This window comes from Pelophylax lessonae (assembly GCF_965119305.1).
Source record: "Pelophylax lessonae genome assembly, chromosome: 6".
In the NCBI taxonomy this organism is placed as follows: Eukaryota; Metazoa; Chordata; class Amphibia; order Anura; family Ranidae; genus Pelophylax; species Pelophylax lessonae.
The window spans coordinates 170255596-170282302 of NC_138773.1; the positions used below are offsets into that span (position 1 = coordinate 170255596).

Genomic DNA, 26707 nt, shown 5'->3' on the forward strand with positions numbered 1-26707 from the left:
TAATTGATTTTCAGACAAGGTTACAGTGGACAGTAAGAATTTTTAATGCAGAAGAGAGATGCTATGTCTGTTCTGTATTGACGTTTCCTTGCCTGCTGCCTGTCTGCCTGTCTGCGCTGCACAGTGAGCTGCATAAGTGCAGCCCAGTGTAGAATTTCAGCAATGCCAAGCTGACTGAAATCCCATGCATGCCCGAGAGTAATGTCACCTTGGGCCAGCCAATTAAAACAGCTGGGGATAGATACCGGAAGTCCCTGGGCTAAAGATGTCAGTAGCTGGCAGGGAGCTCCGGGGATCACAGCGCTGGAGAATAGGTAAGTATGGTCATGCTTTAACATTCAGTTAAAGGGTCATAGTTGGCATGTGGGAAGAAATTAACATTGTTTGTTGCTATGGTAAATGTTTTTGCTTGTATTTATCATCATTTTGTGCTTGTATTTTAGCATTAAGAAAACTCTGGGGCATATTTATAGAGCTGTAATTTTGACATTCGCCAAACATTCACCAAAGGTGAATATTCCTGACACATTTTTTAAATTAAAGTAATTGTTTCCCCACAAGTGAGTGTTTGCTAAAAGTCACATTAACTGCTTTATAAATGTTAAAAAGGTGTAATGTATATCAACGCAACTAAATAAATAAAGTATTTAAGTATCATGCTTTATAAATGTGCCCCTTAACGTTCAATGTAAGGAAAAGATATACTTCTTCAAGCTACCTGTTTTTCTTTTCTCATATAGAGATGGCGTTTCACAGTTTCCTCTTGGAACCAATAAGCTGCCATGCCTTTAATAAAGATGGAACTCGTGAGTATTTCTGCTTGTTTTGAAACTTGACCATTAAAGTTTATGTAAACCCAATAATTTAAATCATAATTTTGCTTTAACATGTTATAGTGGAACTAAGCCCACAGAAATACTCACCTCCTCATTGGATAGCAGGCGGGAATTCTTCCAAACATAGAATAATTAACTTTTAAAAAATGCAATTATTACCCAATACAGATAAACTACTTAATTCTTATTAAATTATACACAGACACTGGGCTGGATAAGTCCCAGTTCACACTAGGGCGACCTGGGAGGCGACCTGGTCGCCTCACAGGTCGCCGCAGGTCGCCTCCCATAGGGAAGCTGCGGACCCGTTCTAATAGGAGCGACACAAGTCGCTCCGACCTAGAAAAAGGGTCCGGAGCTTCTTTGGGGCGACCAGGAGGCGACCGCCATAGACTTCAATGTTATGAAGTCCGTGGCGGACGCTCCGAGGTCGCGGCGCGCTGCTCGCACCGCGACCTCCGAGGTCGAGGTGCGAAGTAGCGTCGCCCCTATGTGAAAGGGGCCTTAATAAGGCCGTGGCCGTTTATTATTGGTTTAAAAGTTAAATATAAACATTCACAAGGTTTTATTAACAACAAAACTTTACATAAAAATTCCCAACCTAGTCACCACGACTCAGGTTGTCTCAGCATCAATCAAATATATTTTCCCAACATACAAATAATAACAAAAACGTCAACATATAATAAAATTTGCCCTTGAACATTTCAAAAGTGACACCACCACATAATATAGGCCGCGACAAGAAAAAGGGAGGGGGAGGGGAACACACAGATCTTGCTCCTTGAGGTGATCCTCTGAGGTGACTGAGCTCCAGCTATTAAGCTTAATATATCCCTAAAGGAGAAAAACTGATTTTTCCAGAAGGAAAAGTCATGACCCATGCAAAGGTCATTGGTGACCCTCACCTGAGGCGCTGACCAATCCTAAAGCAGTTACTGGGACTTGAGTTACTATGAGGAGGTATTACCAAGGGAAGATGTAACTAAGGGAAGATGGTACTAGGGGAAGAAAATTGATGGGAAGAAAAAAGGGGGGACTTAAAACTGACTCTCCCGCCGCCATCCCATGAGGAAAAGGGGGGCTAGAGACTGCTTCCCTTTTCCTTACATTCCAGCAATGTGATGGTTAAATCCATTGCCAGCCACTGTTATGTTCTCCCTGGCTACTTCCAGGTGCTGGGTATTTGGCCTTTTGATTGGAATGAGCATGGGACTATGCTGAGAATGCTCGCTAAGCTGTACATGTCTCTTCTGCAATAAAGAGCTGTCAGCTTGCAGTATTTTACTAAAGCGATTGTAAAAATGGTTTGTTTTATTAATTAAAAAAAAATAAACTTGTTATACTTACCATTGCACAGAGTGGCCCTCTTCTGAGGCCCCTGCTGGAGATCTTGGCTCCTCTTCTTCTGTGTCTGATGTGCAAGCTTGATCTGGAGCTGGGCTGTGTGCATCTATGGACGCACACATAGCAGCTCAACCCAACCCTCCCTCCCACCTTACGGGATTTGATTGACAGCAGCAGGAGCCATTCAAGATTGGGCTCTGGTAAGTGTTTAGGGGTGGGATGGGGGGGGGGACACACAAAGGGTTGTTTTTACCTTAATGCAGAGAATGCATTAGGGTAAAAAATCCTCTTGCCTTTAGAACCACGTTAATCAAGTTTAGTTTCACTTTAAATGCAGAAGTTAAATACAGAACCTGTTTATCTTGCAGTGAAGGTCCTTGTTCAGTCACTTCCTGTTATAGAATCTACTCAAACAGTGTTGCGCCAGATAAAATAATGTGTATAAATATAAATCATAAAAATCACAGTACATAAATCACCATTCCTTCCATATAGTGCTAACAAAAATCCTTAAATAGTGCAGATTATATAATGTGCACATAAAAGTGACCAAAACAGTCCATTATATAGATCCCATAAAGCAACTTGTGATATGACACATCCATGCTTGTGTGAACACCCCCACCACCAGCTAGAGTGGCCTCTCACCTCACTCTTAGACCCAAGAATCACCCTGGGTCTTACACAGCTGTTCCCACACTAGGGTATGTAGATACAAATGATGGTTCCCAAAGGAAAGTGCTTTCAGGTTCCTGGCTGCACTCTCATACGGTCAGATGTACATATGAAGGTAAACAGAACTGAGATCCGAGGTGTGCTTGAATTACGCTGTTTGCTGAATTACCCTGGAAGCCTTTAATTTTTTACAAAAATTGTAAATTCTTTATTTTTAAGGAAAGCTTCCAAAAGTTTATTTTTGATTGCTTGGTTAATACTATACACTACTTTTTTTTTTTTTTTTACTGCAACTTATGTTGTAAGCTTTTGTAGCACCCTCCTAGGTAGGTGCTATAGAGAGAGTATAGTTTTGAATCCTTTCTGCTTACTAGAGGGATTGCATTTAAATCTATATTGTTCTCTGCCTACCAGAAAGCATGATCTGCTAGTAAGGTCTGCTTAATGTGCTCAGGTGCAACTCATTCTGCCTGAAGCGTGTTTCACACTGGTCCAATAGGGAGGCATATTGGACAGTGGGAGGAAACCTGAGGAATGAGTACACAGGCATTTGCTAAAGCCCTGGTGATTTGGCAGAGGAAAATGCCTCAGTGCATGCTGGGATACTGTATAATTGCCAGGAGCACATGTGCTCAGGCTCTTTTCAGCAGGAGAGCGGAGTCCCGGAGGGAGGGAGCGAATGCCTCCTCCTCTGCTCCTCTGCAGAGGTGCTATGCAGCCTCAGGTGGTCGACCTGAGGGCCTAAAGAGCTAGAGGGGAACTGAACCCGGAGGTCCTGTAAATCTGACTAGGAGGGGAGACACTGGAAGGATCTGATTCTGCAGTACAGTGAGTACAGATCTGTGTCAAGGGACCTGACCTGAGGGGGCCATCCCTGCAGCTAGAAGAGTCAGTGGACGGGTGTCACTAAAGGGGATGCTAGAGAGTATCCTAAAGATAATGTAGATCACCAAGTCAGTTGCTGGAAAAAAGAGCAAGGAAACTTAAACCTTTCCTTACATGTGGTAGTATGGTTTAAGCAGTAAGACTGCTTTCACAAGCAACCTGGTGAGGCCAGGTGAGAGTTGTCCTTATCCAATGTATATAGTTCCAGTCGGAGTATCCCACTATTCCCTTCTCCCATCCATGTTCCACAATAAATACTAAAAACCAACACCCCTAGACTGTTAATTGAGCAACGAGCCACTGGGAGTAAGGATAAATGTGTGACTGTTTGCTGGTAATCCGAGGCCCAACAAGTCATCATACAGCAAGCCCTACAGGGACAGTGCTACACCTTTAATAACATTTTTGAAGTGGTTTGCTATGGGGCAGACACAGACGAGGAGCAGGGAGCACCAGCAGGGAACCCCAAAGCAGATAAGTAAAATATGTTTATTATTTTAATTTTTTTTAAATTTGCTTTAGAAACTCTTTAGTTTAAAAACAAAATGGCACTTTTGTGTTTTTATGATACACAATTATTTAGCAAACTAAATGTACCTCATATTGGGTTTATGTCCACCTAAAATAGTGGTGTGTCAATTAACAAATTTGCTACCATGTTTTTTTCTGCAGGATTTTGTATATTGTAGATTAAGTCAAGATGTTTACTGTAGATGTCATGGGAACACTTAAAGTTTTAATATGACCATTTTGTGAGTCTTTAAATATATATTCTTGCAGCCATAAAGTTCCACATGATGGTTCTAAAACACAACAGAAGCAGTGAAGCCTAGTACACGCTGATAGTTTTTTTTTTTTTTTTTCGTACAGTGATCTCCCCTGCTGTTCTATTGTATTCTGACATAGGGGCAGCCCCCCGCCAGAACTCTCCAGTCATCGATCTCAGCCATTGGCTGGGAGCACTGATCAGGGGCTGATCGGCAGACCTTTTTTGGTCATGCCCCTTCAACAGAAGCCAGCCAAATGGCTGGCGCCTTGTCGGACTAACTACAGTACACATGGGCCGAATGTCTTCCGGTTTCCATTGAATCGGCCAATGCCTCCCAACATCCGGCCAGTATGTACTAGGCTTTACCCAGTAATATTTTATATTGACATATAAAAGATGTAAGAAATAATGCACAAACCCACCACACCTTTCCATTAACTTGTGCTATTTGTTTTATAAATATCTCCAACTGTTTTTTGTTTTGAGCAAAACAATCCAGTTAACATACCATGCTTGTGCAATATTTGCAATTTATCCGCTAAATTCTTTTTTTCTCCCACAGAAATAGCTTTTTGCCCAAATAGTCATGATGTCCATATTTACAAGAAAGAGGGAGAAAAATGGACCAAAATGCATGAGTTGAAAGAACACAACGGACAGGTTACAGGTAAGTGCCTATAATATCTGTAGTCCAATGTGTCAGTGCAGACTGACCTCCTTTTCATAATACTCTCTTAATGATCCTCATAAAAAAATGTTTAAGATATTTTTTTTAGGCATACATCAAACTAATAATGAAGGACAACCCCACTAAGCTTTCTGTGGATCTAAAAATACCAAACATGATAACTGCAGTATACTTAAAAAAAAAACAAAATCCAATTTTATGAAAAAATACACAAAGCAAGCCTCAGGGACTCCTGAAACTAACTTTGATAGCAAATATCTGACAGCACAAACCTTACTGCCTTGAGCACCGCCTATGTCATTTCTACTTCCTTGTAGTGGAAAATAGTCATACTGCTGTTGGAAGTCATGGGGTGCTTGTATGACTGTAAGCATACTGTACATATATATACTGTATATAGTGTATATATATATATATATATATATATATATATATATATATATAGTATACTAATATATATATATATATATATATAGTAGATTATAGTATTTATTGTTTACTGTAATGCAAACTTCTATCCTAGGATATGAGGGTTGAAAATGATATAATTTGCCCTAAAAGAGATGTATGGCCAAAGCTTTTATGGCCATACTTCTCTTGTGAGCCACTGGAGTGTACTTTGGTACTTCTGTGACCCGCCAGAGTTATCTTACATCTTATACGTCGATAATGACAATATTGTTGGGGTCCACCTAGCTGCCTGACAGCTGCTCTGGCTCTCAGCATGTGGAGAGACAGCTGCTCCAGCCCCATCTTCAGCCCGGTGCTCCAGTGAGCACTGGAGGGGCAGAGCAGAGAGTGGTAAATGACAGTCACTGCTCTCCACTTTGAACAGACTTAGAACTGAGTAGCCAGTGGTCATGTGATCGCTTAGTGTTCTGCATAAGGGGAAAAGGTTCTTTTGTTTGACAACTAACAAGATAATTAGAATAACTCCTGCCACAAAATTCACACTACAACATTTAAACAATTTTGTTAAATTCACTCACTCTTGGTCAGTACTTTAGATCATATTCTGGGCTATGTTTTTACATTTAGCAACCTCCATGTGTCTCTGTGATGTTTGTATAATCAATTCAGTTTTAATGGATTTGGGAACAACCAAACTTTGAAGATCACCAACAATAGCCAACTTTGCATATAGTAAGTTCAAAAGCTCTGCCACTTCTTGAGTAGAGATGTAAAATTTCCAAAAATGTTAAAGCTATGTGGGAAAAAAAACTTTTTTCATTTTTTTTTCCAGAAAAAATAAAAAATTTGGAAAAATTAAAAAAAATTCAATGTGGAATAATTTTACAAATTGAAAGTCATTTTGTTACACTGGGAATGTGAAATACAGTGTATATTAAAGTATTATGCTTCAAATAAATATACAATTTATTCAGTAAATAAACAAAACTTGCTTTTTAGAGTCGGTTCACACTATGGCGATCCGACTTCGGGGGCGAACTGTTAAGTTGCGTGCACCGCGACTTCAGCACGACTTGCACGGACTTCACATAATGGAAGTCAATGCAAGTCGCTCCCATGCCCCGAAGTAGTACAGGAACTATTTTCGAAACTACTTGAGTTGCTCCTATTAGAACGGTTCCCGTAGCACAGAATGGACCGCGACTTGTCAGGCTGACAAGTCGCCTGGCAAGTCGCGGTAGTGTGAACCAGGACTTAAAATTTTATTTTTATTACAAATGTAGCAACAAGGACTGTATGGGATTTAATTACTAAAGGCAAATAGGCTGTGCACATTGCAAAGTGCAGTTGCACTCTGAAGTTGCTCCAGAGCTTTTTAAATAAGCAAAAGCTCTGCTGACTTCCATCTTTCAATTATCTGCAAGCACAAATGCTGTTTTTTTTTAATTGCCTTGCACATATTTGGTATTCCTTGCAAAGTGAAGCTTTGCCTCATTTGCTAAGCTCTGGAGCAACTGCACTTGCAGAGTGCAACATGCACACTCTATTTGCCTTTATCAACCTCTATATGTTAAAAACATTTCACCTATACATGAGAACAGGTAACCTCCCCCCTTTCCCTCATAATCATTAATAAGCTTTTTGCCAATATGCTTTTTCAGTTATTGACAATGCTGATCCAGAAGCATATATTGCAAGCTTGATCAATGTTCTCCTGGTTTTCAGGTGTAATTTTCTCTATAGATGAAGGTATTATGAATTTTTGGGAGGCAGTGGTTTGTAGCACTTCTTTACTTGAAGATGCCGCTGGTTAAACACTTTGTGATCATCCAGAAGCATCAAAAATAATGTTTCTAGAATGAGAAAAGCTACTCTCACTTTAATTTGGCACTCATCATTTTATTCCATGAAGTATTTTAATGTCTTTAGGGCACCCCTGTCATGCAAGGATGTGTTTTGTCATCCTTGTAGCATTTGGAAAAGAATATTTCTTCTAACGATATTTGCAAATTGTAGCTTTGCTCTCAGCAGAAATTGCAGTGGAAATGTTTCTAAACGCTAGATGTTGGTCTCATCATTTTACTGAGAGAAGGAAAAGAAAAAACAATTTACTGAGTAGACTACAGAGAAACAATATGATGTGATTATGGAGAACATTAATAGGAATAATTTGAGTGTTATAAAGTTAAACTAATTTATCAGACAAATTTGCCCTCTTACCTGTCAGTTTCTGTCCTCTCAGGCCTAATAATCTTCTACAGTATCCCAACAATCACTCAATGTAGGGGATACAAGATGGAGCCCACAAGCAAACTTAACTGGAACCTTTTCCCTGCAGTGCCCCCTAGTGGCAGAAATGCATATTTCTCTAGTTTGAGAACTGCATTGAGAAGTACACTGTTACTTGAACTGTAATCTAGGATTTGCAATAATTTAAGACTTTACATAAAGTCTCAGAAATCTTTCATGAAGGTCTTCATGTTATATAGTTTGGACATTATGTCATAGATATATTACTCATCATTGTAAATGAACATATTTCACACTTCTTTTTTTTCTAATTTTTAATGGCTTTAAAAAAAAGAAAAACATTTTTTTTCCCCAATTTTTCCAGATTTTCCCCCCCAATTTTCTAGGTTTTTTTCCCAGGCCTTGCCATTTCTACAATAAAGGCCATAAATATTTTACCTTTGGCCATCTAATTAGTATAATATTTTCACAGTTGATGGCTATGAGGTGTGAGATCTTTCAGTGGCTGATATTGAAAATCAGGACAGCAAACAGTTGCAGAGGAAGCGAGTGGTGATAGATTTCCTTTGCCGACCCGCTTTTTAACACTGACAGTGAGAACTTGGGGAGTCAGCTGTTTTGGTAGCTGTGGGTCCCATCTGACAGAGGTATGGAGAGCCCCCACCAGGTAGCTGTACCCAAGGCAGGCAGCCACCCAGGTATGCCACTGTCTAAACATACAGTTAAGAGGGGAGTGGAGTGAAATGGGGGAGGAAGCTGATTCCAATTTATCAGGATACAATAGTGATCAGGAGCTGTTTTATAGCCCCAAAAGAAAAATGCAATGCTTGGCACCTTGCTCCTGCGCTCAGAACCTGGTTCTCGAACACCCTCTATCACGGTACTTTCCACTTGGCATCCCCAAATGGCTAGACCTTGCTGCCCTCTACGACCGGGGTGGTCGACTTGACACTGTAAGCATAAACAAAAAAGAGGGCGCACCAGCCTAGCGCATTATCCTCAGTAGGCTTTTATTAATAAATAATTAAAAAGTGTCTACTCATAAACAAGTGATGTAAACCAGCATATTTAATCCGACAGACAACGTCCATGGTGATGGAGTCCACTGACTAAGTCCAGGAGATCAACTGACGCGTTTCGAGGCAGTGCCTCTGAGGAAGAGGCACTGCCTCGAAATGCGTCAGAGAGATCTCCTGGACTTAGTCAGTGGACTCCAGCACCATGAACGTTGTCTGTCGGATTTATTATGCTGGTTTACATCACTTGTTTGTGAGTAGACACTGTTTAATTATTTATTAATAAAAGCCTACTGAGGATAATGCGCTAGGCTGGTGCGCCCTCTTTTTTGTTTATGTTTACGCTGTTTTATAGCCCATATGATTATTGTATCATTAGCATGTGTTAAACTGGCTCAGGGGGCCACAAACAGCCAATACTGTAGATGGTGTTTTAAGGCATTATTGATAATAAAATTATGATGAATATATGTACATTTTATCTCTAGAAAACAAAGAATTTTGGTTACCTTTTTAGTGGTTTTCTAGTTCAATTAAGTTAAGCTTTCACCTAGGGCAGGCCAATGAATGAACAGATAAATATTTACCCTATACCTACACAGGTATGCAAAACATTTTCTAATATATATATATATATTTTTTTATTGACATTAGGCATTGATTGGGCACCTGAGAGCAATCGAATTGTGACATGTGGCACTGATCGAAATGCCTATGTTTGGACCCTGCGAAACAATGTGTGGAAACCAACTCTCGTCATACTGAGGATTAATCGTGCCGCACGATGTGTGAAGTGGTCCCCCAAGGAAAACAAGTTTGCTGTGGGCAGCGGTTCAAGGCTTATCTCCATCTGTTATTTTGAGCAGGAGAATGACTGGTGATTACAGACTATTTTGTATGATATATATTAGTGGATAGCCAGTTGTTCTGGGGCTTCAAATGCCCCCTAGTAGCCACATTTTTTAGTTCGAATTATTCTTAACTGCAGGTAGTAAAAAGCTAATTTAAAACTGGTTAGCCAGAGGTTGCAGTACAATTCATATCTAAAACTTCATTGATCAATTGGCCAGCACTATTGACTAACACTAGATATGTGTGACCAGTAGACATCAGCAACTGTACCATGTAGGTCAGATGTAACACCAAGTAAAATGTACATTACTGAACCCTTGTTGGATTTGATTAATTTCTCTGTTCCATTTTAAGGAAGACTTTAGGGAACAGAAAGACTAAAACCTATTTGCAACAAAGAATCCCCATAGCACCCTGGTAGCAGTACACGGCTGACCCCACAGTTTAATGCCACTGTACTAGAATCAGATTTCACTGACCATTGAATACCTGTCAAGATGTTATTGATTAATACACAATGTACATTTAATACAACAGTTTCATACCCACTAGATCTCTTCTCACTAGTAGTGCTTTACATATTCCAGCACCTAGGCAGCCAATGCACCCAATAAATGAGACCTGCTTCCTAATGTAAGGTGTCTTTCCTGTCCATGCCAATATTACAGTGTCTGTGTTATGAATATCGTTTCACCACAAGTTGCAACAACTAACTGTAAAAAGCTAATCTTCTTTATCCTACATCCAGTGTAGCCTCATCCTATGTCCAATTTAAATTTATAGTTCATGCTATACAATCTAATGAAGCTAATGATAAGTGGTTGTAAAACCTTACATATACCCAGTGAAGTGACTGGCCTCAGATGATACACAGAGATGAAACAAATAATCCTATATAAGTTGTACATGTTTATCTACAGCCACCTTTCCCCTACATTCATTCAAAATGCATAATTTACAGCGGATCTCTCAGCTCTTAACAGCAGAGGGTGGACAGCTTAAGTTACATCAGTGAGGAGAGCTCTGAGAGCTGATTAGAGGGAAGGGACACCCCCCCCCCTTCAAACAGCATACAGGAATAGAGCTGAGGCTGTCAATCACAGACTGTGCCCTCACACCATTTTTCTCTTGGTGTCAGGAAAACTGATCAGAAGTGACTCAGGCTTATAGCAGAGGAACAAAGAAGCAGATAGAAATTACACTTGGTGCTTTGGATTGAGACAAGCACACACTATAGGAGGGATATGCTTTCTTCATATTTCATGTCTGAGGTTTACAACTATTTGAAAGGTGTAGATTGATAACACCGGAACCTTGAGATGATGATGCTTGATTTTTTTCAATATTGTGCTATTGATGTCCCTGTGAGCAAACTGGATGATAGTTAGGTAGCTTGTGTGCATAGGATTACTAAAACTTCTAAAATTATATTTAAGTTCTAAAGGCAAAATTTATAACTGAAATTGAAGCACCACAGCAATGAAATTCATTTATTCTGAACTTTCATCAGGATTGGGAATTTAATCAAAAAAGTTTTATAAATATATACTTTTTAAATCAAACAGATAAGTGAAACTACATTCATATATCTATATAGCTGATTATTTGTACTAAAAATATAAATTCCAGCTCCTAAATGGTCATACAGCTGCTACTCCAGACATTTTCTGGCCATGCTCTTCTTGATCAGTGCATGCACAGAAGAAGCATGCATGGAGAATTTGTTCTCAAAATTAAAAGGTCAATATGATCATCAGCACACATTCCAAAAATAACAAATCCTACAAGAACATTTATATTCTTGGTTTAGGTGATATCTACAGTACATATTATTGCAGGAGTCTTCTAAACTTTTTAACATTTGCAGGGTGTATTGCATGTCTTGTTTGTTTTTAGCCCAAGACAACCACTGGGCAGGTTAGAAAGTATAGTTCTGGGTGTACAACAACAAAGTTAACAGGTGCATGCGCTGCAAGCCCCAGATAAGACCATTAAAAGTCAATTGAAAAGTCCATATGAAAGGGAATATATGCAGAAAATTAAATCAAAAGTCAGAAGGCTTAGGGCTGCCATCAAGGGGGAACAAGCCAAGGTTCCAGTGAGCTGTAGATAGACAAAAGGAGAGGTGCCTCTAAGTGAAGACTGTAAACTTTAATACATGGTAAAGCAATAAATAACTCACATAGTGTTGTTGAAGTTGAGCATGACAAGTAAAGGATCAGTCTGAAAGGATCATCCGGTGAATGCAGTCATCTGTCATGGCGGCGCTGTGCAATTCGCTTCCCGCTGGTCACCGTGGGGCCAGCCATGTGGTGGATGGATATCACAGTGAGGATTCAGCCGAAAAGGTCCAGCGGCATGGCTAGATGATGTCACTAGTGTGCAACGCGTTTCCGAGCGTGGGTGCTGCGGGTGGTATAGCAGCCACGCTCCTTTTTCATAGCAGCATAGGATTGATCTTTTACTTGTCATGCTCATCTCCAACAACTCTATGTGAGTTACTTACTGCTTTATCATGTATTAAAGTTTACAGTCTTCACTTAGAGGAGCCTCTCCTTTTGTCTATCTATAGTTCTTGGTGTGTCTGAGAAGAGACTTTATCCACTCCCTCCTCACTGTCTAAATAGAAAAATCTACTGCAACTAGTGGATTTCTGTTTTGGGGAGAGTTGCATTTGCACACGTGGCTAGAAAAGTGATGATAATGATAATGCAGGCCCAACCACTTCTCTGATGCCTATGGCCAGCTAACATTTCTAACATAGACCAGAACAATTTCCCACTACCACACAATAGATATTTTTCCACTGCTCACTGTAGAAAAATGCTTTACTTCATAATAGGCCATAACGATAATTTTTCTGTGCTGTGACCTAATTATTACAGGTGGGTGTGCAAACACATCAAGAAGCCCATAAGATCTACTATCCTTAGCTTGGATTGGCATCCAAACAATGTCCTACTGGCGGCAGGTTCAAGTGATTTTAAAAGCAGGTAAGCTAACAGTTTTGGTGCCTACATAGAACTTAAACAGTAATCGTCCAGAAACCTAATAACTAATTATATTAGAATATATATATATATTTTTTAATGTCTAAAGTTATCTTTTAAATGTTGCTTTACTTGTTACAGGTATATTTTTTCAGATTAAAAGCATGCATGCTTTGCAAACTGTAGGTATAATATATGCAGATATTTACTACCTCTTATATTGATGACAGTCCTCCCTGCCACTCCCTTCATCTTTTTTTCTTCTTTTTTAATTAGTGGATATGGGGAAATCTCAGTAAGAATACATTGATACATAAGACTCTTAGGCTCGGTTCACTCTTGTGCGATGTGAAAACCCGCGCAATTCCTGTGTGAGTTCCTGCATAGCACCTTAATCGCAGTGGTTCACACTGACATCTGCGAACCGCTGTAGGTGTCAATGTAAGGGTAATGACACCCCCAGATCGGTTCGCAAATTGCAGAGGAAAATGTAAAAAATGGGGCAGGAATTGAATTGCATATGTGTAAACACCCATGCTATCCGGTTCCAGTGGGATCCAAAAAAGGGGGACCTGCACCATCTTGGTGCTAATGCGATGCAATTTCAACCATACAGTTTGTATGGCTGAATTTGCATCGCACAGACATCGCATGTGATCTGCACAGCAGTGCGGTGTGATTCACATGCAAAGTCTGTGATTGCACAAGTATGAACCCAGCCCTAATGTTTAGCAGTGATACTAGAGAAAATTATTCCAATTTAAAAGCACGAACATTAGGAGTTAAATTCAATAAGGAAAAAATGTATTATGCCAGCAAGGGAAGTCAAGTATTTTGTATGCATTTTGTCATCAGAAGCCCTAAAATCATATCCAATTATATATAATTGAAATATTCCCTCTTTTCAGACAACTTACAATCAAATAAACTCCTTCAATATTCATAAACACCACAATGAAAAAAGAAATGTATGTGGCATTTATAAATATTGAAGTGACTGATTATGTATGTTATTTTTACTCTTACAAACAAACCTGCACTTGGAAGAAATGTACTTATAAAATTTTATAGACTTTTTTATATATTACATTTTTATACCTTTCACAGATTTGTATATACTCCTATAGTGGGGGCAAAAATTGTGGGCACATTTGGAATATTTAATGATTTGCAACTTTGCAGGCTTAAAGGAAATGATAACAGTGCAACGCAACAAAAATAAGTCTCTTGTACTGAATATCAACACTGAAATATCAAAGTGCTTTTCACATCTAATATGATTATAATGTGCAACAAATAAGAAAAAGTCCAACCAGTATATGCATTCACCACTTTGGTACTGTGATCCAAATGATAAACGTGCTCCACCACCATACAAACTGGCCGCTCACCCCTGCATTACCAGAAGGTCAAAGTAAGCAGTGTTCCCCTCAGGAATAATATCTGGGCTCTGACAGATTCTTGGCAGATCCTCCTCACTCATCTTTTCCCATAGGAAGAGTACACAGGTCCTCAGGCACTCAGGAACACCCAATGTATATGGGAAGAAAACAAGATCTAATACTGGTTTGAAAGGTTTAATAAAAGAATATTGAACTTACAAAATAAAGCACTGCCACCAGTGCTAGCTCAAATGCACATATCAAACACATATGCCGACTCTAAGCCTAATGGTAAGATGGCCACGAGATGACGTGACACCCAAGGCTCCTAGAGGGTGAAGGGGGATTTTGTGAACTCCAAAACATGTTGGCTTTCTTATCTTGTTAATCTTCCAACAGTGAGATAATCTGCCATTCTATCTATATTTGTGTTTTGCCCCTACTGCTTCTTCCTTAGCTCTTCCTCTTAGGTGTGTGTGTTCTTTGTTCTGTTGTTGAAGGCCATACACAATAATAAACATCAACAATAACAGATCTTAGTGTGTAAGAGCTTGGCTTTGAACCCAGGGCCTCTGATGTGCCTGGTAGTACCTCTTCTTGCTGAGCCACTGGAGATACTGGATAGTTCCCTTTAAATTTATTAGACCAGCAGTCTTTAAACTGCGGTCCAGAGCCCAAGTGTGGCCCTTGGCTTTCCTTTATCCGGACCTTGAGGCACTATTCCCCCCCCCCCCCCCCCACTGATATGAGACATAATTTTACCAACTGATATCAGCAGTGGTGTACCATTTCTCCCACTGGCACCAACAATGGGCCACTGTTCCTCCCCAAGACACCAACAATGGGCCCTATTCCTCCTAGTGACACCAACAATGGGGCATTATTCCTCCCAATGACACCAAGAAGGGGCACCAATCCTCCCCTTCATACCAAATGTGATGTTTACTCCTGCTGGCCACAGTCCACCCCCCCCCCCTAAAGCCTGAAGGGCAACAAAGTTTGAAGACCCCTGTGTTCGACAATCTTGCCTTGTACCTTGTTTTTCATAAACCTTGAACCCTTTGATCCTCCCATAAACTTTATGGTTTAAGCCATGTTTCCAGATTATTGTGCTCTCTCTAGCCAATATCTCAATCTCGTCTCTCCTGCTGCCATCCGTACCATTTGTTACTGACCTATGGCTTGTTCCTCGACTATGCTTCTGCTTAATCCTAACCTGCAACCATTTGTTACCAAACTTTGGCTTGTTTACTGACTACACTTTTGCCTATGCCTACCTGCTTTACCTGCTACTGAACCCCAGCTTGCTCACCTCTGCTCTGGTGAATACCAGTTAGTATTTAAACCCTGCACCTCAGTTGAACCTGTGTCATCTGCCAGGGTTACCTGCTTGTATACCTGTCCTGCTTGTCAGTGGGTGCCGCTCTACTGCTATAGCTACTTTCCTCCGAGCCTGACTCTAGATCTTGATAAAGTAACTCCTATGTATACACTATAAAAGATTATGGAGGCTACCAATGAATGAACACTTTGACTGTGCTAGTTCCTTGGCTGTGATGCTGATACTTTGCTTTCAATGCTGTCTGAGCTTCTGAACTGGAACAAGTATAAAGATACACTTTTCTGATTTACAGCTTGCATGTTCCAAGCTCATGACTCAAGAGTACTTACAGAGTGGTACTAAAGTCTATTTTTTTCATTAAAAATAACAAACATGTTATATTTACCTGCTCTGTGCAATGATTTTGCACAGAGCAGCCCAGATCCTTGCCTTCACATGTCCCTCTTTGGTGCTTCTAGCCCCTTCCTCCTGTTAAGTGCCCCCAAAGCAAGCAGCTTGCTATGGGGGCACACAAGCCGAGCTGCGGCTCCCTGTGTCCATTCAGACACCGAGCCGGGGCCCGGTCCTGCAGTCTTTCTCTCTTCATTGGCTCACTGACTTTGATTGACAGCAGCAGGAGCTAATGGCGCCACACTGCTGTCTCAGCCAACGAGGAGGGGAGTCCTGGACAGCTGAGTCTCTCGTGCAACATTGCTGGATCTAGATGGACCTCAGGTAAATATTAGGGGGGCTGCTGCACACAGCAGTTTTTTTAGTTTAATGCATTGAATGCATTAAGGTAAAATAAACTTCTGCCTTTACAACCACTTTAAAGGCATTAAATACTTTCAAATATTTTTGTTGCTTTATCTAGTTATTTGTGTAGTTATATTTTCATTTTTATTGACTTGCCTTGTAGGGGTAGGCTCTAATGTTGTGGCTGCAGTTTGTAGTTTCATAGCTAATCAATTTCTCTATAAATCCCTCTTTAATCCATGCGTTAGTTCATCTAGCTTGCCCCTATTCGCCAAAGAGACAAGCAACTTGTTCTGGGTCACGCAGCATCAAATGAATGCCTTACCATTTCTCTGTGTTGCATCAAAAACGTGACCTGAACACATCTCTTACTTTTGTTGTTCAGCCTGCTTGTGTCTGTCTGATCGAATTACTGCACCTGCACCAGTGCTAGACTGAGAGTACCAGGGATTGTGGGGTATATAGTTGCATCACAGGATGTGTCTGTTCTTAGACTACTGACAGAGGTCATGTAATAACCTGTCCAGTGCTGTGCCACCTGCCTCATGCTTGAACACAAACACAAATTGTTGACATCAAAATATAAATTTACTCTACTGTAGATTGTATGTACAGGCCAACAAATGAAACCACAAAAACTACACGATCAATACAAATCTTATGCAGCTGAAAAACACAAGGTGCAAGTAATAAAAGTTTATAATGCCTAGAAGTCAGACACATCCAGACAACTAGCATTTTCAAAAGGAGATTTACGTTGCACAAGGGCAGCCCACATACCCCTGTCATGACAGATTCATGTTATTGAGTGATTTTTGTAATAATTTCAAAATTTGGTCTGAACAGGAAATTTTAATTAAACTTGGAAATGAAAGAGGTATTATTTTATTTGACTTCTTCTCCTTCTGTGAAAACCCCCCCCCCAAAAAACATAGTAATAAGGCTAATTAGGGTCCATAATATTTGGCCAAAAATAGGTTCAAGGTAGTTGAAAGGATGTTCTGTAACTCTCAAAAGCTATTTAAAACTCATTACACCATTAAAAATCACCCCATTTCACTTGCAAAATGTTACAGAAAGGTCTTAATGTTTACCAAGGTTTTGGTTACTCAATTTTCCTACCTGCAATCTTAATGTGATTGTAAGGTCAGAAGGATTTTCTTTTTTTATCTTAATGCATTATGCATTAAGATAAAAAAAAAACCTTATGCGTGCAGCAGCCCTCCTTATACTTACCTGAGCCCCATCTCGATCCAGAGATGTTTCAGGAGAGGCTCGGCTGCCTGGGACTCTCCTCCTCATTGGCTGAGAGAGCAGCGGAACGCCAATGGCTCCCGCTGCTGTCAATCAAAGTTAGTGAGCCAATGAGGAGAGAGATGGGGCCAGAGTTTTGGCTCGGCTCGGGTGCCCCCATAGCAAGCTGCTTGCTGTGGGGGTACCCGTCAGGAGTGAGGGGCCTGAAGAGCTGAAATTTAGCACTATGCCGCCAGCTAACAATGCTATTTTTGGTTGGTTTTGCTTATCAGGCACAATACCTCTTTGTATAGGCTTATTATAACAAACCACAGCTAATTTGTTTAAAGTATAGTATAGTACACCTTGTCCTCCAACCTTTTATTTCCATCCTTCTGTCGTAGTTTGCTGTTTACCTAACTTTATTCTGCTATATTCCTCTTAAAGGAGTTGTAAAGTCAGAAGGTTTTTTATCTTCATGCATTCTTTGCATGGAGACAAAAAACCTTCTGGGTATAGCAGCCTCCCCAGCACCCCCTAATACTTACCTGAGGTCCTACTCTGTCCACGAGTCCCTCAGCCGTCCGGGACTCTCCCTCCTGATTGGCTGGAACAGGAAAGAGAGAGGGGGAGAGGCTGAATGGCAGCTCTGTGTCTGAATGGACACACAGAGCTGCAGCTCGGCTCGGGTGCCCCCATAGCAAGCTTCTTGCTGTGGGGGCATTCGATTGGAGAAGGGGGCCTGGAGCAGCAACGAGGGACCCGAGAAGAGGAGGATCCAGGTTGACCTGTGCAAAATCAACTGCACAGAGGAGGTAAGTATAACATGTTTGTTATTATTATTTTTTTTTTTTTTTTAACGAGACTTTGCAATCACTTTAATACTGTACAGTGGTAACAATAATGTAAATGTAAAAAACATGTTTTCAACAGGATCTTCTCATCCTATATTAAAGAAATGGAGGAACGCCCTGCACCTACCCCTTGGGGGTCCAAAATGCCATTTGGTGAAATGATGTTTGAATCAAGTAGCAGCTGTGGCTGGGTGCACAGTGTTTCTTTCTCCAACAGTGGAGACCACATGGCCTGGGTCAGCCATGACAGCACCATATGTGTTGTTGATGCCACAAAGAAGATGAGGTAAGACATAAATCCAGACTGTCCATACTTTAGTAAGAACCTTAATGGTTTTTGACCTTCCATTTGAGCAGGACCATTGAAAGTTGGTGTGGCTTCACAAAGATACAAGCATGGTTCTGAATTTGAACACAAATTGGATATAACCAAATTCCCTCATCATTGAATTGAGAATGAGGCAAGGCATGTGAAAATGGACTAGTTATGTGATAAGTGCAAGAGAGGGAGTAAGCTTGTTTTTATTTTGCATAGACATCTCTGAAGACATGCTTTCTGGTGATTGATGGATGTATTTGGGAAGAGGTTGCTGCATGCAGCAGACCAATCCTGGTCAACCAGGAGTTTGCAGAAGGGGAGAAGGGTATAAAGGTGATTACTCATAGTTGTTAACTGGGTCATTGTGTTGAAAAGCACTCAGTGAGCAATTACTATTTTAAAGATAGAATGTATGCCTGTCTCCTTTTAAAGGTTCTTCCACGCTAAGGGAAAAAAACTGAGGGACCATGTGACTGCCAGGTGACTCCTTGGTATTGTGTTTAGATGCAGTGCTGCCCCAACAGTTCTAATGCTGGCACTAATACTGGTCTAAACCTATGTTTATCAGTACTGCTTTAGCTGGAAGAAAGGAATGAATATCAAGAAAGCTTTTCTTGAGAAATTAAAGTGTAAGTCCACCCTAAAACTAAAATCCCTGCATCTTTAGACCTCCACAATCTAACACTAACGTATCTAGCCCTGTAAAGAAGAAATCAGTATACATACCTTTTTTGAAGGTGATCCGGTCTGGTCTCCAGCGGCGGAAGCTCTGCAGAGGACACAGCTGACACAGGCAGTGAAATGAATGGGGAGTGTCATCACCCATAGAGTCACTATGGGGCTTCCATTGTTGGATGTGTCCTCTGCACCTGCCTACACAGCAAAGCAGCGGCTGACAGCTCAGCATTGGATCGAGTCGAATTGGCTTTAAAAAGGGTATGTACAGTGCCTTGCGAAAGTATTCGGCCCCTTTGAACTTTTCGACCTTTTGACCCATTTCAGGCTTCAAACATAAAGATATAAAACTGTAATTTTTTTGTAAAGAATCAACAACAAGTGGGACACAATCATGCAGTAGAACAAAATTTATTGGATATTTCAAATTTTTTTAACAAATAAAAAACTGAAAGATTGGGCGTGAAATATTATTCAGCCCCCTTACGTTAATACTTTGTAGCGCCACCTTTTGCTGCGATTACAGCTGTAAGTCGCTTGGGGTATGTCTCTATCAGTTTTGCACATCGAGAGAAAAAGTTTGATTTTGGTTTCATCTGACCAGAGCACCTTCTTCCACATGTTTGGTGTGTCTCCCAGGTGGCTTGTGGCAAACTTTAAACAACACTTTTTATGGATATCTTTAAGAAATGGCTTTCTTCTTGCCACTCTTCCATAAAGGCCAGATTTGTGCAGTATAGGACTGATTGTTGTCCTATGGACAGAGTCTCCCACCTCAGCTGTAGATCTCTGCAGTTCATCCAGAGTGATCATGGGCCTCTTGGCTGCATCTCTGATCAGTCTTCTCCTTGTATGAGCTGATTTGCAGATTTGCAGTGGTCTGATACTCCTTCCATTTCAATATTATCGCTTGCACAGTGCTCCTTGGGATGTTTAAAGCTTGGGAAATATTTTTGTATCCAAATCTGGGTTTAAACTTCTCCACAACAGTATCTCGACCTGCCTGGTGTGTTCCTTGTTCTTCATGATGCTCTCTGCGCTTTAAACGGACCTCTGAGACTATCACAGTGCAGGTGCATTTATACAGAGACTTGATTACACACAGGTGGATTCTATTTATCATCATTAGTCATTTAGGTCAACATTGGATCATTCAGAGATCCTCACTGAACTTCTGGAAAGAATTTGCTGCACTGAAAGTAAAGGGGCTGAATAATTTTGCACGCCCAATTTTTCTGTTTTTTATTTGTTAACAAAGTTTGAAATATCCAATAAATTTCATTCCACTTCATGATTGTGTCCCACTTGTTGATTCTTCACAAAATATTACAGTTTTATATCTTTATGTTTGAAGCCTGAAATGCGGCAAAAGGTCGAAAAGTTCAAGGGGGCTGAATACATTCGCAAGGCACTGTATACCGATTTCTTCTTTACAGGGCTAGATAGGTTAGTGTTAGATCATGGATGTCGGTAGATGCAGAGATTTTAGTGTTAGGGTGGACTTCTACATTAACCTTTAGTTCCTGAAAAGTGTACTTTTAGATCAGATAAAAATAAAATGATAAAATACCCTGTGTTTTTTTTTTTTTTTTTTTTAAGTATAAGGGTTTAAATGGTGTGTTATATAAAAGGGGTGAGATTATTTAACAACACATTAATAGAATAGTCTCTAGCACCATTTGTTACAAATTGCCCCTATGATCGCAGCAATGTTATGGGCAAATTTTGATTATATCATCATGCTGTGCTATAATCTTTGCACAAGGCCTGAAAGGAAATCTATACTGAATGAATATTTATCTTGGCATAGCTGACCTCTCTATAATACAATGCTAGTTCTCTGTTTGTTATTCTGATCCATTGGCTGCAATACACTGAGTGAGTCACTGACCTAGAACAGATCTGGAGTCACAGGCTTTATTATTTATAATCTTGTCTAGCGACTCACAGTGATAAAGTTTTAGCCAGACAGAATTAGAAGGCATTCAGCAGTAACAGCCCCCGTATTTCCTTTGGTTTCTCTAAGGTGACGTCACACGCTCCATGTTGTCTAATCGGGGAACTTTTTGCATTCATTAAGAAAATGCATTATGTAAATGTCAGTTGCGCTAAGGAGCTGACTTCCCGTGTTCACAATGCATCAGGCCAGCCGCACAGCATGGAACTCGGAAACAAGTGAAGATCACTGAAGTAGCGGTGTCTACTTCAGTGATGTCCAGCTCTCATGGGTATCAGTTACGTATTGTATTTACATAGTTACATTGGTCCAAGCTTGATCAATATAACTATGGTCCAAGCTGGATCAATAGAACTATGTAAAAATATACAAAGACAAGGGGGTCAATTCAGCGCACGATCATCCACACAATAAAGGTACAAGAAATAACATTGCTGCTGAACACTGTAGGTCAACCCAATACCTCAAGATACTAAACAAGAAAAAATAGTGCAGCGCATAAATGAGTGAACTATATAAACACTGTTAAAATGTAGTAATAAAGTCCATATAACATAAAATGGCTGATATTCAGAGAGAGGTAAGCCTTGTGTGAATGAAGGTGAATGCAAACTCGGTGTTCTGTGATGATACAGCCCATCCACCAAGAAACACACTGCCTCTCACCTCAGCGATTCAACCACTAGGGGTCACAAAGCCAATAGACATTCCACAGATCCGGACGCAATACAGGATTCCTGAACAGCTTCCATGGATCCCCAGATGACATACAAATAGAAAGAACGATATAATGCTCTCTTTATAGTTCAACAGTTTTATTAAACCAATAAAAATAATACTCACAAGCGATGCACTGACACAGTGCAAAAGGCAAGCAGCATAAGAATCGTATAAAGAGTCAGCATTACAATCATACCAAGAGCGTGGTGGCCGCGGGTGACGTCATAACTCCTCCCCCCGTAAGCGTTACGTCCGTGGGCAGGACTTCGTCAGCGGGGTTTTAATATTATTGATGTGTTCACCTACTCGCACATGCAAGGCCCTAGCTGTCCTTCCTATATATTGCATATACATTCGCACAAATAGACAACACCTTGTGTGGTGCAAGTAATGAAATCTTTGATACGTGATATGTACGTTTCTCTAACAGAAGAGGGGCGTTCCTGGTAACACGATCTGGCGTCTCATCGCTAGGTTGCAGTATATTTAATGATCAGGTCTTGACGTAGCTCCAACCCTGCTGACGAAGTCCTGCCCATGGACGTAACGCGTACAGGGGAGGAGTTATGACATCACCCGCGGCCACCATGCTCTTTGTATGATTGTAATGCTGACTCTTTATTCTTTATACGATTCTTATGCTGCTTGCCTTTTGCACTGTGTCAGTGCATCGCTTGTGAGTATTATTTTTATTGCATTAATAAAACTGTTGAACTATAAAGAGAGCATTATATCGTTCTTTCTATTTGTATGTCATCTGGGGATCCATGGAAGCTGTTCAGGAATCCTGTATTTGGTCCGGATCTGTGGATTGTCTATTGGCCTTGTGACCCCTAGTGGTCGAATCGCTGAGGTGAGAGGCAGTGTGTTTCTTGGTGGATGGGCTGTATCATCACAGAACACCGGTGCATGCAGTTTGCATTCACTTTCATTCACACAAGGCTTACCTCTCTCTGAATATCAGCCATTTTATGTTATATAGACTTTATTACTACCTTTTAACTGTGTTTATATGTAAAAATGCATGGAATTCATCTTTATGTTGAAAAGGTACAAATTTGTTATAAATCTAATTCAGATTGTATTTTTTTTAATACAATTTGTATTAACCACAAATTGCAGCTTGGCAATTCTCAGATGTGATGGCTGCTTTCGTTTTCTGTTTTAGGTTTTATTTCCTTTATTTTAACCTGGTGATCTGGCTAGTAAGTCATATTTTTCAGCAGAACAAGCTCTCCTCCAAATGTAGGAGTTTAGAGTGCTTAAAATGCTAAGCTTTTATTTATTAATGTAAAACATTTATCCCAAGCAGAAAATCTGATAGCACATCTAAAACTTTTACCGGATTAACACTGCTGCCTCCTGTGCTCCTTCATTCAGAGTGGGGCACCCTGATACAGGAGGTGTGTTACTAGCCAGATCACCAAGTAAAAAAGAGGGGAAGAAAGGCAAAAAAACCTAATGCAGCCACCACATCTAAGGATTGGTAGGCTGCAATATATTATGTTTTGGTTTTGGGTTTAATATCACTTTAGGCCCCTTTCACACTTGTGGGACTGCAAAGTCGCATGACAAGTCGTGCTCCATGATTTCCAATGAGTACCGTTCATATCTGTACGACTTCAAGTCGTAACGACTTAAAAGTAGTCCCTACACTACTTTGGGCCACTTTTAAAGCGGTAGTATCCCGCTTTTTGACACTTTTACCTACAGGTAAGCCTATAATAAGGCTTACCTGTAGGTACAAATAATATCTCCTAAACCGGCACGGTTTAGGAGATATTTACAGTGCATGCAGCCGCTCGCGCGAGCGGCGCATGCGCTCTGAAGGTCCGGGGGACCTTCAATTAAGTTGCCGGGAGCTTGCCGGAAAAATCACTTCCGCGCGCATGCCATCGTCATCGTCTCTTCCGGCCAATCAGCGCGCCGGAGCCGCCGAACCCGGAAGAGACGACGAGGGACCATGGCAGCGCCCGCAGCGATGTCCGGGGGTCCGTGTCGGGGCTTCGTTTTAAGGTAAGTTACACATAATGGGCTAGTATGCGATGCATACTAGCTCATTATGCCTTTGTCTTGCAGGTTTTTTTTTTTTTATTTTTTTTTTATAGAAGAGTTTACAACCGCTTTAATGCAATTTGAGGTCCATAGACATAGACATTGCTTCAAGTTCAGTACAAATCGCGGCAAAAAAATGATAGCAAAATCGCAGTAAAAACGCAAGACTTTTAGGTCACATACGTGTGAAAGGAGCCTTAATCACAAAATTGTTTGCACTGAGTCTTCTCCATATTGCATATGTCAGTGCTAAAAAAAAATTACTGGTTTATAATATTAGAAACTGTTAATGATTTAATTATTGATTACTTACAGGGTTGCAACTCTAACCACAGATACTTTGCCTCTCCTGTGTTTGACATTTATTACAGAAAACAGCTTAGTTGCTGCCGTAAGTAAAACAGTCTTTTTTGTTTACTGTATCAAATGGTGTAATTTCAAGATTAAAAACATGCATGACACTTTGGGGCATATTTTTAAAGCTGACAAAATTGAATTGGATAACCAATTTTTGGTTTGACAAATATTTGCTTTTGACTACTAATTGTATCTTACTTTAAAATTTTAAACCATATACAGCATCACTGCAGATTCAAACTATAAATATTCTACAAGGCAAACACCGGCCAAGGGCCAGCATTTGCAAGCCAATCTATGCAACCTTCATTAGCCTGCTCTTTTAAATATGCTCCTAAGTCTGCTTTCAATGTCTTTAAAGAGAACCTGCGGGAAAAAAACAACTACTTACCTAACAGTTGCAGGAGGTAGATGACAGTATATACTGTCAGAATATACATTTACTTTTAGGGTCCTTACACACGGGCTTTCCACCCAGTGGACTCCATTTTGCTCAGTGGGGATCAATCCGCTGATCCCCGATGAGCAGGCGGATGACAGCTCCGTCTCTGCTTACTTTGCAACAAAAGTGAATACACCCCTAAGTGAAAATGCCCAAACTGGGCCCAATTTGCCATTTTACCTCCGCCTGTCTGTTTTCATTCGATCCTATCGAATCCTCTGGACAGATGGAAAATAGGGTTTCCATTAGTCTCGATTTCACAGACAGGATCGGATCTTATAGCAGCGGGGGTCAGCAGGGATGTCACTGCTGACATCCGCTGTTCCTTAGGGGTGCATGAAGCATCCAATCAGGTCCGCCTGAAAAACTGAGAGGCGGACCTACATAGTTACATAGTTAGTGAGGTTGAAAAAAGACATCAGTCCATCCAGTTCAACCTATGATGTGTGTGTGCTTGCTGTTAACCATACATTGTATACCCCTGTATGTTGTGGTCTTTAAGGTGCCCATCTAATAGTTTTTTGAAACTATCGATGCTCCCTGCTGATACCACTGTTTGCGGAAGAGAATTCCACATCCTTACTGCTCTTACAGTGAAGAACCCCCTGCGTATTTTAAGGTTAAACCGCTTTTCCTCTAGTTTTAGTGAGTGGCCACGTGTCTTATTGTATTCCCTTTCCCTGGGTATGCTAGGGTTGCCAGTACAGTATTTGTACATTGATATAAAGGAGAAAAAACAACTGCGCTAATTCAAAAAAGCAAAGCAGCAGCTTCAAGTGCGACTGACACCCCAAGAAGAAAATATATAAATAAAGCTGCGCTAACAAATGAAACAGTCCATGTGAATGTCCATAAATGAGAGGGAAAAATGATGACCCTTGTGCAGGTACCGCTTACCAGATTCCAATCATTAAAGAGCCAAGAAATTTAAAGGCAGAGTCTTCAAATGTGGAACACAGCAAGCTTCATAGGGCTCCGATGTAAATCTCCTCAGTGGTATATGAATAGAAGGAGAAAAACAACACCATAGTGTAAACCGGTAACAAAAATGGAAAAAATTGCGTTGTAACTTGTGCGGGTACCGCTTACCAGAAGTAGCAGATACTGTAGCCAAAATAATGGGAACCGAATCCACAGACCTCAGAAGGCAGCAACCCGTACCGTGGTGATGCAGGTGTCCAGGGATACGTTTAAATGAGGGAAAAAAAGGCAAACGCCATAGCGTAAAACCACAAAACAAACGATGATAACACCCAAATAGTGATAACTAAAAATCCAATAGTGGTGAATAGTGACAGCCACCACCGAAGAGGGTAGGTTCCCTTATAGACTGTACCAAGAAGTTTAAGCAGGTAGTGAGATAAACCGCTTACCAGATAGACTAGAAGGTAGACGTATAATAGAACCTAGAGGGCACCAGTGAGAATGGGTACTCTTACCAGCTCCAGATATTAATTGAGCGGGGGTTCAAAGTGACGCTGGACAACACTCCTGATAGCGCTCGTCAACCAGACTGTCGCGTCTTCCCTCTCTGGAGTTGCTGTGGCTGTAGCTTGTGCAAAGTTTGCTAAAAGAAACTAATTTGAGGTCGAGCTCATTCTCCAGTTGTCTGGCCTGCTTTCTCAGATCTTCCCAATAGTTGCTACAACTGGAGAATGAGCTCGACCTCAAATTAGTTTCTTTTAGCAAACTTTGCACAAGCTACAGCCACAGCAACTCCAGAGAGGGAAGACGCGACAGTCTGGTTGACGAGCGCTATCAGGAGTGTTGTCCAGCGTCACTTTGAACCCCCGCTCAATTAATATCTGGAGCTGGTAAGAGTACCCATTCTCACTGGTGCCCTCTAGGTTCTATTATACGTCTACCTTCTAGTCTATCTGGTAAGCGGTTTATCTCACTACCTGCTTAAACTTCTTG

At 40.7% G+C, this 26707-nt stretch overlaps 1 protein-coding gene across 1 annotated transcript in view; it reads left to right on the top strand.

Annotated features, from left to right (window-relative positions):
- The window catches only part of ARPC1B (actin related protein 2/3 complex subunit 1B), an 88443-nt gene that overhangs the window by 37448 nt on the left and 24288 nt on the right, over positions 1-26707 (top strand). The window contains exons 2-7 of the mRNA XM_082261203.1: positions 741-806; positions 5075-5179; positions 9532-9754; positions 12615-12722; positions 18345-18551; positions 24307-24382. Of these exons, the coding sequence (XP_082117329.1) occupies positions 743-806; positions 5075-5179; positions 9532-9754; positions 12615-12722; positions 18345-18551; positions 24307-24382 (783 nt within the window). The 5' untranslated portion in view covers positions 741-742. The remainder of the gene's footprint in view (positions 1-740; positions 807-5074; positions 5180-9531; positions 9755-12614; positions 12723-18344; positions 18552-24306; positions 24383-26707) is intronic.